Raw genomic sequence first — 14,367 nt, forward strand, 5'->3', positions numbered from 1 at the left:
CCCGCGCCATTGGCTTGGCCGTTACTCATTGCTTCGTAGTTTGCATTGCGCCGCAGCGTTTGCAATTAAGTACGCGCTTACAGCATGCATGATCAATGCAAATACTGGGCTGCGTACTATTTAAGGGAAATATGTTGTTATCAAAGCACTCATGGCAACCTGAAGTTGCCATGAGATTCATCAGGCTAATCTTTAAACAATAGGTATCCGCATTAGGCCCGTCCCGTAAGGCGCACTTTACCACAAAGAGGACACGCTAAACTTACACAGGCTTGAATAGTAACGAGATGTTTACCCTATGAATAGACGATCCTGCACAACGCACCAAGAGGCCCGTTCATGCGTAATAGAAACAGTGAAATTATGCTCAATGTAGCATATCAGTTTTACAGAAATCCGCAAGGTGGATGAAGGTTTCTACACAAAATATAAACGCATGCATGTTATACGAAGCAGGATCGTCGCGCTACCCCACATCAACTGTTTTCCAGGTGCTTATAAAGGTACAGCAGCGAATATATATATTTTTAAAAATTAATGTTGATTTGCTACTCGGTTTTCTTAAGCGCCTCCTCCGCCTTGCGCCAGCACATGTTAAATTGCTCGCGTACAGATCACTTGTAAGACCCAAATTAGCATATTCATCTGCCATCTGGAGCCCGGGTCAAGCGTATCTAATCACAACATTGGAAGCAGTTCAAAGCCGTGCCGCCCGAATTATTAATTCCTCATATTTATACGACGTCAGTATTTCATCGTTGAAAGCATTATCAGGACTACCGCCACTCTCCTACCGTCGCCGCATTGCTAGCCTCGCCCTTTTCGCAAGTTCTTTAAATCGTCCCTCGATCAAGCACCGTATATTACAGCCGCAGCACGCATATCCCACCGCACCAGTCATCCATTTCAAGTTGCCCGCCCGTCATCGCGCACTACTATGTTTTCTGCTTCGCTATTTTTTAAAGCAGCTACAGACTGGAACGGCCTACCCTATGACATCCTCTCGATCGCTACATTATCTGCTTTCCAAGACCGCGTAATTGATTATGTTCAATGTTAAATAATCTTCGCTGTTTCTTTTTCTTATTCGAAATGTAATCCCGCCCCTTATGTAACATCCCTTGAAATGGGGGCCTTTAAGAAAATAAACTGAACTGAATATGCTACTTAGTATTTCTTCTGTTACAGTAATGCACCACTAATGAACTTGATAGCCAATCCTATTCACCTTTCTTTTTTCTTTTAATCCCAACTTTTCCGTAATCTACTCAAGTTTTTTATGTAAGTCATATTGGGAAACACCAAGGTAAGGATTATTTTAAATAATCCTTAAGTTTACCTTTTCGTCAGATATACCTTTTCGTCATTCCTCATTCGTTCGGGCGAAACATCTTCCTGTATTTCGAGGTTTAATCTGTGACTCTTCTTTCCATCTATAATTGCGTGATTTTCGCATCTCATGACATCAGTTGTACCCTGCCAAGGAAGGGAAACGCAGTCGGAGGATGGAAAAGTTGTAATCGAGCTAATGAATTTTCGAATGTGTCTATATATATATATATATATATATATATATATATATATATATATATATATATATATATATATATATATATTATAGCGAGACGTGTGCCTTTGCCTGGCAGGGAAGTAATTTAGTTTGCCGCGGATTACGGAACAGTATATCTAGCTGTGAGGGACGACGAAAAAAACAAAGCAAAACAATTTGGAGCTTTCTCTCATTCTGCATGTGCATACATCCTTTGCTGACTTTGCTGACGTTTAGGTTACGAGTATCTAGAGTTTCCCATCATCTTGAGTTGCACAGTCGTCACACAGTGGCGTTCTTCCTCGAGAATAACGTTACAGTTGCACGGGGCGCTCGTTTGTGGCAAGTTGGTCCCATCTCCATTACTGTTCTAAAAGAAGTTCATACCCCTTCAGAGCAGCGTTTTCTGATGTTTACCGCCATGCAACTTGGCGATTATTCTTGGCTGTCTCTGGACTGACCTCTGGAGGCATCAGTATCGTTACGGCAGAAGCGATACAATAATTAGTGTGTGCTGTGCTAATGCAGGTTGCACCTTCTTATTACTAACGCACAGAGGAAAATGCAACACAAGGCGCATTCCATGACGTCCTTATTGTAGCAAAGTTAAGCATAAAGAACTTACGGAGTCTTCTTTCAAAATGGGATCATGCCGTCGGATTTGGCAGAGTGGTAGCATAGCCTGCACAGCATATACATTTGCGGCCTTACGACAGCGCCTCTGGCAAAGCACGGTCGGAATCGTATTCCCAGTTTAGACGTACCATCCTTTTGAGTTAGCGTCCTGTTGAGGGGAGCATGGGTTTCAAAACGCTCGATTGTCTCCGCCAAAAAACAAGAAATCCCTCATGCCGCTCGATGCGGCTCCTCGCTAACGAGAAACCATGGCGCATGAAGAAGCACGAAACGAAGAATGACAGCGCTTTTGGCTACACGTCTTTCGATAGGAGGTCCTTTAGAAATGGCTTTACACTAAGGCACTGCCTCTGGGGTGCTTTTTCAGCAGCCTTTTTCGGTGGCAGAGTTTATGATCTCGAATGGGGCCTTTATCAAGGCACGCGACAGCCCGCAGTGTATTGGCGGAACATAATGCCACTTGCATACCGCGGTATTAATGCTACGCCGAAAGTAGAATTTAATTTTGTGCTTGCAAATGACAATGACCAGTGTCCGTATTCACGAAAGGATCTTCCACTAAAACCGCTAAACCATACTAATCGCAAAACAAAACTAAACCATGCAGCTTAAAATGTAACCAGGTAACACTTTCACTGATTGTTACTAAAGAGACTGATTGTCAATATAAGAACTATATCTTTGCTCATGCTTGAGCAGAACAACCAGTTTTTCTCACGAAGGGTCACGGCTATCGCGCGAGGAGGTCTTGCGGCTTCCGATCATATTTCTGTAAGAGATTGAACTGACCGACAATGGTGAAACATCGTGACACAGAAAGAGGCGCTCAACCGGAGCACTTGCTGGCCAAGACTGTCATTCCAGCTCCGCCTGAAGCAACACCTTCAGTACTACCACCACAGCTTATTACTAATGCTTGCTGCTAGTTATCCAACAGTATTAGTTATCCAGTTATACAGTAGTGCTTCGCTATACCACCTGATAGTCATATTTATTTGGATAAATCGGTTTGTCTCCTTAAGCTATGTACGGCCATAGTATATTTTTCTTAGCATGCAACTATATTACGACGTATTACATAAACACCTGCCTCATCAAGTTAACATTAAGAAAACGTCTACAGTGGAGTTTTAATTTTGTATGTGAAAAATTTCAGCGCCGCATAAAACTCGCGAGTACCACATAGTATGGTAAAAAAACAATGCAGCATTAGCAGGATACGAAATGTATATTTAAGGAGTATACGTTATGGAGCTCTTGCAACAATTTTCGACGAACCGACTGCGTTCTATGTCGACACTATAAAGTTGCTGCTCAACTTGTACTTGTTGTGCCGTGTGGATCACTTTGGAGATTGACAGCGCCGAAACACACGTGCCATAGCTCGTTATACGGACATCACTATATGCACAACGGCTCGTCTAAATCCCTGGCACTGTAATGTGCAATTATCATCGCTTTGTACTTTCAGCGTGAACAGCTAACCGTTTACCCTTTAAAATTAACGCCCGCGACATCACCATTAGTAGTAGTTCCTTCGAATTCTTCGTCGAGCTTTTTCGTGGAGGCAGTTGCCTTGTATCAGCCTCCATCGTTTACGGTGGCGACCACTATGCGCTTGTTCGAGCATTAGCGCACATTCTCATGTGCACCTTCTGTGCGAAACGTGTCTCAGTGTAATATGTTCGTGCGCGCGCGCGTTGGGTGCGTGTAAGTAGTAGTTACTGTGTAGGGCGTTTCTTCTTTTCTCTTTATTGAAATGAAAATATAAGGAATACATTTAGTCACCCTATGGTGCAGACTGCTACTCCCTTAGATATAGTAGTAATAAAAAATATTAGGAGCGTAACAGGTTCGAAAAAATCTAGAATGGAGTGCGCTAGCTAAAGAGTGCTTACTTCGTAGAAACGTTTCGATAGAGGTTTCCGAAAACCCCACAGACAGGGCATACGAGTCACATACTTTGTCACTATATAGTCGCTGTAACCACAGCGACGTACATTCTACAACTGCATCACTAGGCCCATCAGTCGAGCAATTGACTGAGATTCGCTGACTGTGATTTTACCCAGAGCGTACGTGTAGGTATACCTTATCTTTATTCGAAACCTAACTGCAGCCTTTTCGGACAGAAACTGCATTTATATTTTTCGAAAAGACGATGCCGGCGTAGTTCTGTGTTTTACCTATAGCTGTGAAGGGCAGAGCGTAGCTCAGCAAGGGCGTCTTTCGCGCTGTCCTGAATTTGTTATCCGCCGCTGCCACTTTTCACCCCCTCTCCCCTCTCTCTTTCTGTGCCCCCAGCTGCAGGCCGTGATACGACAGGTGTGGACGTGCGCGCGTTACAGATGGAGTTCGCGCAGTATGCCGCCGCTTCTATACGGTGCTCGAGCTATTGGAAGAACACAGCGTGTTCATCCATGCGTATAGCGCCTCACATGGACCTTTCTGTAGGCCTCTTGCGTCAGAATCGACTGTGATTAGTTGCATTGCGCCACCTTCTTCGCCTGCTTCAGCGAGCGGACGGCTTGCCACAGGCAAGTCTCGAAGCCTATTTCGTCGCAAATGCCGAGAGCACGCAAGAGAGCGCCCGCGACGAGGCGAGAGGTAAACGCACCTTGTGCTTGACATTCGCCCTCTTAGTGTGCAATCACGGCATCCGTGTCGAGTGATCGAATCGGAGGGAAAGTTCTGCTCCGAGGCCCACGTTGCACGCCTGTCAGCCGCAGAACGACCTCTCGCACCGGCCGGCCGCTGCGATCGGGGTGGGCGGGCGCTTGTGAACGCCGTTGAGATGGATTCTATACCGCGTTTCTTACCAACGGCTCGAAACAAGCTTGTGACAGGTGTACCAGACACAATGCAGCACACAACGAGAAAATAAACCCGAAAATTGCTTCGAGGGCGGTTCCTGTAGAATGTGCTCCCGCAACGCCACTGCCGTGGCTCGCCAGTTATTTCCGACGAAAGTTAAGTCCACGACCTATCACTCCGCTAAAGAGCCTGGAATTTTCTCCATGAGTAAAGGCGAAATTTTAAATGCGGCACGTGAGAGGCGTTTGCTGTAGCAGGGACCCAGGGTGCCCCATACTAATATGCGTTTCCCTCGGAGTACGCCATAGCATGCAGGCTGTTCCAAGCCTTTCCGCAGCTTTTTGTCTGCACCAGGCAAAATAATTATCGGCGTGGTCTCTCTCTCTTCCTCTCGCCATCATGACAATATATATTGGTGGGGCTAATAACGTCTATGTAAAAGCAGAAGCCCTCGTTGTCCGGGTTGGCCAGGACAACGAGAACGCCTTCTCTCTCGTTTAACCTATGACGCATACCCACTAAGAGTGAATTTGTTCCACGACGAATAAGAAGACGACACTTAGTCCTGTGAGCAGTACTTAGTTATCCTGTTCATTGGCGAGGATATAGCGAAGTGTTTGCTGCATTCTCATATTTCTGCAGTCCATAGGGGCTGTAAGACGGCGTAGGGGAGGACTCGGAAGTAATTTTGACGATCTGCGGTTCTTTAACAAGGCAGCCAATGCGTGGTGCATGAGTGCTTCTGCATACTGGAACTTTCAGAATGTGACCGCATCGTGGTTGGCATTAAAATCCGTCACCTCGTGCTCAACCGCAGAATACTCTAACATCCTGAACCATGGTTCTGAATATCTTCCTAATCTTTGTCCAATTTTTCTGCGGTGTTTTGTAGTTGCTCGACATTCAGGACACGCTTACCTTACTGAACCACGGCTCTGAACATCTTCCTAATCTTTGTCCAATTTTTCTGCGGTGTTTTGTAGTTGTTCGACATTCAGGACACGCTTACCTTACTGAACCACGGCTCTGAATATCTTCCTAATCTTTGTCCAATTTTTCTGCGGTGTTTTGTAGTTGTTAGACATTCAGGACACACTTACCTTACTGAACCACGGCTCTGAATATCTTCCTAATCTTTGTCCAATTGTTCTGCGGTGTTTTGTAGTCGTCAGACATTCGGGACACGCTTACCTTACCAACATGTAGGTTTATTTATTTATTTATTTATACAAGTACCTGCAGCGCCACAAGGGCATTATTGCAGGGGGGACAAATTGAAGAAAAGTGAACATGTGACAAAAACTTGATACAGCAGAGCACAGGTGGTAAAAGTAAAAAAAATACGTAACATAGATGAGTCATCTCGACGGCAAAACGGTCTTGTGAAATGCGGTGCAAATTTGCAAAACAGAAATGGAAAGGGTACACTATCGCATGAAGTGCAATGCCAGCCAAATGATATAAAGAAAACGGGATAATATACTACGACAGACTGCGTGACAATAAAGACAGAAACTCTGAACACGTTTTACATTCGCCAATGCTCCTGGGAAGCCTATTCCAGTGTGCGGAAACATGCGGGAAAAATGAATTACGGTAGACATCAGTACGACAGCGCATTTCAAGGACTTTCAGCTCGTGATCACATCGTTTAGAGATGAAGTGGGGAGGGAAAATGTACAAGTTCTTGTTTATTCCTGTGAGATCAAAGTAGATTCGGAAAAAAAGTTCTAATTTTGCAGTTAATCGGCGGTGTGCTAGTGTTTTCCAACCAAGGTCCTCTTTAAGCAATGTAATACTGCTACGGAAATTATAATTACCAGAAACAAATCTTGCAGCGCGGTTTTGGACGCGTTCGAGCTTTTCTATAAGTTTAGAGCTTTGAGGGTCCCATACCTGGCAAGCGTATTCGAGTACCGGACGAACATTTGTTATGTAAAGCTGTTCTTTTACTTTCTGGGGGGCGTTATAAAAATTACGTCTAACAAGGTTTAGTATACGAGATGATTTTAAGGTTAAAGAAACGGTTAAAAGGTTAAAGAGATGGTTAAGGTTAAAGAAACAAAGTGGTTTGATACAAATTACAAAACGAGAAATACAAGGGGGGAAAAAGGAAAGGAAAGCAAGGAATGAAAGAGAAAGAGCTCGAAAGCAGGACCAGCTTCTTACAGTTTTACAAAACTAACGCTGCGTGATTCATTCCTATCGAGCGACGGCGTCCGGGGCAATTGGGAACGAGCACGTGCATACGAGCGCACGCTTAGACAAAACTCTGCCCCCAAAAGTACTGCAGCGACTAGCGCGTTACTAATAGCCAGCCCTGAGCGCCGTCACACACTAAATAAGGCTCATATCGTAGCGGAAAGAAATTAACCCGTTCGCGACGTACGCGTACGTGGAAGACTATGTAACAACAACGAACAACAATGTGGCGAAAGCGGCGTGTGCACGGCAGGGCTAAATGGGGGTTGGGGAAATGAAGGGGGCTAAATACACTGCCCCAGCGTGTGTAGCAATGCGCGTCGAACGCCACGGGATAGTCGTTGCCGTTGTATATATGGGGGGAGGGGGAGGAATGATGTGGAAGACGTGGATATATTAACTGGAGCGTTGAGATCGGGCGCCGTCTTCCTAGGAATTTTGTCGGATCAAAATAAATACTATGCTCGAAAAAAAAAAAGAAGAAACGAACCCCCCCCCCTCAAAAAAAAAAAAAAAATGTATAACGAGCGGCTTAGCAACTGTTGCACGGCGGCTCCGTTACAGATGGTCGGCGCGGCGGGGGCGAATAATTATAGACATAGACACAACCATGTTTAGTAGCGCATGGATGCCGCTGAGGGAATGCCGAATGCTGCAAAGCGAGCGCAGCGCTATTTACGTTTAGCACGTCATGATTCATGGAGATGTGTAATTAAGGTCGAGCAATACGTGTCGCACCCGTTGGTGCGCGCACGTGAAGGCTTATAAAAATTGTTTGCTGGCTGTAGATGTGGGTATACGTGCCCTTGGAATTTATTTCCTTCGCGTTGCTTACTTCGTCATCAACGCGTCATTTCTAAAGCAAAATGAGCCCGGTCTTGTTCGAATATTGTTTGCTGCCCACGAGGATAAAGTGGCCGACTGTAATGAGCTCCTACCTAATTAGGAAGCGGTTAGCGGTGGAAGCCGATGGAGAAGATGGAGGCAGCGCGATTCGGGCTGGACAACTTTCAACTTGGTGAATAAACTGAAAAACGAGTTCAACTGGCACAGTTGCGAGCAGTCATTGTTTATTTGTTCGCAATGAGGCTCACAGTTAAACAGTGAAATTTGCTAGCATTAAGCACCGGTTTCTGCTGGGGTCGATAATAATTGTGTTGTAACGGTCGGGCACACTGCTACACCCAAGCGGGAGAAAAAAAATAGGAAAGGAAAACAGAATGAAAAAGCGTACAGACAGCAAAGGCAAAAATAAATAAGATATATAAATTCATAATAGATGAAAATAAATAAGAGTAGAACAGGAGCGTCCCAAGCGCGATTCTAAGCGTTTGCAGAGTTTTCTTTTAATTTTTTTATGAACACAACCTTTGTATGAGGAAGCCTGCTACTACTGTTGCCACAATTGTACTAAACCTTATTTGGTTCCTGTTAAGAGGTCCCCCCGACAGTTTTTACTCCGGCACCTCCGATTGTGCATTTATACTTTACTTGTGTTTTGTGTGTAATACTCATGAAAATAAATTCAACATCAAACTGCGCCATTCGTGCAAGTGAAACTTCCGTCCTGTGTCCCTTACACACTGCTTTTTTTTCTTCTTATGATGGGAAGGTGGGGGTGATAAAAAAATGTGCTTCTGAGGGCCGTATTCACAGATATTGCTTCGTAACAGCTGTTAAAAGGGCCCCTTCACTAACAGTACGTTCGCTATAACGAGTCACCGACTCCCATTGTTATAGAACTGCCGTAGCGTGCGAGATTCTTTTGCGAACGGACCTTAAATAATTTTTTTTTTCTCGCGCTGCAGGACAGGCGTGGGCTTGTAATAGCGTTTGTCACACGTACACACAAAATACCGGAAGGGCACAAGCTCGGCATAGACGCAGCAAAAAAAGCAAGAGCGAATCCCGTGGTCTGCGAGGAAAAAGACAACGAAAAGTGATAAAGAAAAGAAACACTGGGCCCTTGAGAGGTGCAGTGTTGAGTGGGAAAGACGAAAAAGCTCTTCGCAGCGTGTACAGGACCTACCCCTGCGCACGCACGCACCGGTCTGACGGCCGGCAACACGAGCTCCAACAACGAGAAAAAATTGCAATGACGCTTCCAGCCGGCCGCTGACAGGCACCTGACATGTTCGCAAGCTCCAGGCTCAAGACACTGTCGAGTACAAGGAAGAGCTGTCTCCCTATCTCGCTGTGCCCAGGGCCGCTGTGTCGTGCCGTGTATACGTATATATAGCACAATGCAGGTAACTGGTCCGAAGGACGAGCCGTGGAAGAATAAGAACACGTGAGCGCATGCGTCTACGCTTAATTGAAGCGCGCGGTGCCGATAGCCACGTCCGAACGCCAGGAAAGTGAGCAAAAAGTAAAAAAAAAAAGAGAGGAAGAATTCTGTAGTAAAACCATAAGAAACAAGGACAGGTATAATTCAAATTATTCACCTGTTTCGATTAGATTTCACACATATCTCCTCACCTCTCCCTTCACGGACCTACACGGCGATAACGTCTGCGGGGCTCCGTTTGGACGAATGACAACGCGCAGATGCAGAATGTGACTGGAATAACATCCTTACGCCGTTCAGATTCCCTTCCTTTTTTTTCTCATGCTCCCACAAGCAAATCCCGCAAGTTCTACCGACACTATAGATGCATAATGTTTCACTTTGATCTCTGGTTGTCAAATTGGACAGCGCAGTGCTTTCCTTTTATTAAATAAACTTATGTGGACGTATATATGGGAGGCTTGTATTATTTTGTGACCATGTCTTTCTTTTCTTGCCACATTTATACGCGGTCTCCGTCATGGCTGTGCGGTACGTTACGAAAGGAAAACAAAGAGAAAAACGGTCACTGTCGGTAAACTGCAGACCTTCTGGTCAGTGGAGTGTGAGAGATGGTAGGGAGGGGGCGGGACGAACAAGCACGAATACAAAAAAGTCGCAGTTTCGCGCGACAGTCGAAGCATCGATTGCGTTAGTAAATTAGTAGACAGCTATACGAAGTAAGGATAGTAGTTTGATCGGTCGTATAAACTTGGAAACATTCGCTTACTAACTAAATTCACACGCATGATGTCGTTGCGCACAGCCAAACATGATCACATAGCTCTCGATGACTGCGGACCTCACTGTCAAAACGCTGGCATGACGAAGCGCGGCAGCAGCAGCGAGCGAGATGACCCTCGTGCTGTCTGCTGCTTCAACGCAAACTGAGCGCCAAGAACGCAGCACGTACAAAGGTATGAGTCGTCTGCAGGTCGCTTTCGCGATATGGCGGCCGCGAGGCGGGCGGCTGCGCAAAGTACGCAGTTGCGGCCGGAGTAGAACGCTTTCCTCCCTCGCCCCCCAGATTGAACCGTCATCGTCGGTTCCCCTTGCGCGCGGTCACGAAATACGCAGCTGCTGCTGGAAAACCACGCCGCCTGCCCTCCCTCAACGTTCCTTGGTGGCGCGCGCCCGGGCAGCGGCCATCTCCAATGGCGTCCCGGAATAGGGGCTGCCACTCAGGCGCACAGCAAGCAACTCTCTTATTAACTTCGTGAATAAAATGTTTCTACCACCACCAACCCCACCCCTCCCTACCTCCAATCCCTCCATGGTTTTTCGCGAGACGAGAGACTGCGCGTTTCCGCTCAACTTTCTGTCCTTGCGGGCTCCAAATTGAGCCGCGATCGTCGACTCCCCTCGCGCGCTTTCAGTCGTACATACAGCATACGGCGCGCGGCGACGGTGCTATCGCCCCTGGACTTTGTACGGAACATCACGTCAATGCCGTCGGCAAACATGCGCGTGGAATGTCCGTGTAATTTCTATCGCAATTAGTAAGCGCGTTCTGCCAATCAACCGCGATATTGGCGGATGTCGCGAGAACCATGTATCGCTGTCCTGGCGCCGGGCAAAAGCGCAGTGCAGCCGTGCAGAGCCGCTTTCCGTGCATTCTCCTTCCGCGCACATCACCATGCGCTCGGATATATGAAGTCACAGGATATTTGACACAGGCGCCGACAAAACAGAACAAGTAACGACTGCTATGTCCTCTGCGCGCAGTTTGACCTTCACCGTGCTTATCCGCTATCAGTTACTATAAACACGAGTTAGTTTTTAGCGGAAAAAATAAAATAAAAAACGAACCCATCAACGCAGAAAGGAAACATGAGGCAAGCAAAACGGCATGCACTCATGGTCGTTGGTCGTTGACCTTCGATGATAACAAGAAGAGATGGAGAAAAAAAAAAAGTATTTAAATGATGATTTGAGGACTATTTGGAGAAGTAAGGGTGGGAGAAATAGGGCTAAGATGGCTCACTAAGCAGGTTTCTTATACGAAGTGGTCAAATACAGTCCTCGAATGAAGATGCCATCTTGGGCATGGAAATGTCCGTAGTTGAAAGTTTGAAGATACATGCACTTGTGACCATCTGCTTCCAGCTGTTCGCATATCGCAGAAGTCTGCGCTACTGAACGGAATAAAATGTTACGATGCAGACCACTGGCGGCCGCTCTTGCTCCAGAGCTGCGAGTACCGCGCAACATTTTGCAACGCAAACAGTACGTTTGAAGTTAAGCGCTTAGTAATTTTGTACCAAGTGGTTATGGTAGCTATGATGCTTACGGCTGGGGTACTATTTTGCTAGGTGTACATAATGGGAAGCTATTTTTCAGAAGTGATTAGATAATCTGGAGTCCCAGACTGCGGCGTACCTCATAATCAGCTCATATTCATATTTTGATTTTGGCACGTAATACCCCAGAATTTCATTTTTATTTATACAGGCCCTGCATAAGCGTGACTTAGGCAGGCGATAGAGAACTGCTTGGTGGAGTGGTTTTCGGTTCTGACTGCGTAATTAGGTGAACTGATGGTCAGATTTGAGCCTGGATGTTTCGAGACAACATTGTGATAAGCACAGTGCTAAAACATTGGGCTTGCTTTGGATGGCGAGACGCAGCCCGGCAATAACGTTACTCATGAATTCCAGAATTTAAAGCCAATTATCCAAATGTCACTGGTTAGTATCTTTGTGAAACTTGCCATTTATGCGCTTCAGACAACTAAGTACACCTGGTACACGATCATGCAGCCGTTCTTATAAGCCATATATCCTATTATATCGCATTGTACGGTTATGCTGTATTGGCTTGTATTTCAAGAAAATCAGTTAACATCATAAACCTGAACATGTTCTTTGTGGTCGCTTCTTTGATGATCTGCGAGTTCTTATTTTTTGTCACGTAGGCTGCGACGTAGAATAAAATTAAAATATTAATGGCAGCATTCTAAGCTTTGCAAGCTGTCTGATTCGGTAGTTCTTACATCGTTCTCCAGGTCTTCTGTTTGACCTACTGTTCATAATTAAAAATGTTAAATAATTATTTCATAAGCGTTTGACGATAACCGGCAGTTACCAGGCAGATACAACTGCCTGGTGTTGTAGCTCGTAATTACGTAAAACAACACGAACAGAGCAACCAAACCAAAACAAGTTCTTTCCTATAAAAGCGGTGGGACTAGACATTTGCTTTGTCAACGCCGCAGTGGTGGACTCTTCTGGCAAGATCCCGAACGGCGTGATGTCTGGCACGGCGGCCTCTTTTGGACACTTCGACCAGTGCCTGGGAATCACCGCGGAGGGGGACGCCTTCCGCGGGAAGTTCTGCAACCTCGAGCTCTGGCTCAGGGACTTGCCCAGGCCGAGTGCCAACGCCGCTGACATTATCGAGGACAGCGAGTCGGTGAGCCAAATTGACTTATTTATTGGATCATTCCTATTCGAAACGGTGGCAACTTTCATCACCGGCTTTTCCACAACATTTAATGCGGGCGCTGCAGACGTACGCATCAGGTTTATACCTGCGGACATTGGCTGAGTCAGTTGAACCGAAGCTCGTCGGCAGCTGTTGTTCGAAGCAATTAGTGAGACTTAAGATTGGCTCCACATTGGCTGCATGCGCGTGCATCTTAGCGTACTCATCTACGGTCATCATCTAGATGGTCTGAAAGGAACAAAATAAATGGTCATCGACCCTAGAGTAGCATGAAGTTAAAATGTTTTCTCTTTTGTGAAAACTTCATCCACCTTGTGAATTCCTGCAGAACTGATTTGCCATAACCGAGTGGTCTGTTAGTATTCAGTTTCAGTTTATTGTTCATTCAAGATACACAGTTGGTTGTTAGTAGCACACAGGCGAGGGTCCCAAAGTCAAACGACTGCAGCGGGAACTCCGGTTAACAAGAATATTGGTACAAAATGATTAATTCATACAGCAGTGTAAAATTATGCAATCTACAAGTAAATAAAAAGTGAACGAAGTAATGAAAAGGAATACATTCGATTCTTATACAAGGAGTGATACATGTAAAAAAAAAAAAAAATTCGCACATCATCTATCTAAATTGTATAAACCTATTTAAGAAGTGCACACTTTATATACAAATTAATCAGGACAACTAGTTATACAAAAGGAAAATTTGAAGTTCATATTTGAATGCATGCAAAAATGCTAATTTAAGGGCATCGGGTGAGTCATTTCACAATTTAATAGCCGAGAGGGAGGAAGTCGTTTTGCCATAGTTCGGGTTGTATTTAGGTAATAGAAAGTTGTGATTATGGGCAAACCTATAGCGTTATTGGTATTTGTGAGCAACCTAGAATCTATTAATTGACACGCGTGCTGTTTGTTAAGTAACTTAAATAGAGTGATAAGTAAATGAAATTCAAACAAGCCAGATGTAGGAAGAATGAAGTTAGCCTGAAGGAGCAGAGAAGCATTAGAGTAAAAAGAACTATTGGTATTAATGCAAATGGCCCGATTATGAATGTGCTGTATGGACGAAAGGTGGCATATGTATTTCCCCACGAAGTAATGCCACATGTGATATGACTATGTATGAAGGCAAAGTATAAAGACAATAAGGCGTGAACAGAAAAAATTGACGAGATTTAATGAGAGCTCTTATACCAAAAACAGTTTTTTGTTTAACATAAGCAATATGATTATTAAACTTCAAGGTAGGGTCTAATTTTATACCAAGGAAAGTTACACAGTCAGCCACTGGGATTAAATGATGGCCTATGGATACTTGCCGTAGATAAGGGAGAACTTCTTGAGATGTTTAAAAAATCATGAACTGAGTTTTAAGGGGGTTCAAAATTAGGTTGTT

At 45.1% G+C, this 14,367-nt stretch overlaps 1 protein-coding gene across 1 annotated transcript in view; it reads left to right on the top strand.

Moving 5' to 3' along the window:
* The window catches only part of LOC126546932 (nose resistant to fluoxetine protein 6-like), a 121,579-nt gene that overhangs the window by 51,679 nt on the left and 55,533 nt on the right, over window positions 1-14,367 (top strand). The window contains exon 2 of the mRNA XM_055062615.2: window positions 12,742-12,938. Coding sequence (XP_054918590.2) covers window positions 12,742-12,938 — 197 coding nt within the window. The remainder of the gene's footprint in view (window positions 1-12,741; window positions 12,939-14,367) is intronic.

Source organism: Dermacentor andersoni, chromosome 1 (assembly GCF_023375885.2).
Source record: "Dermacentor andersoni chromosome 1, qqDerAnde1_hic_scaffold, whole genome shotgun sequence".
In the NCBI taxonomy this organism is placed as follows: domain Eukaryota; kingdom Metazoa; phylum Arthropoda; class Arachnida; order Ixodida; family Ixodidae; genus Dermacentor; species Dermacentor andersoni.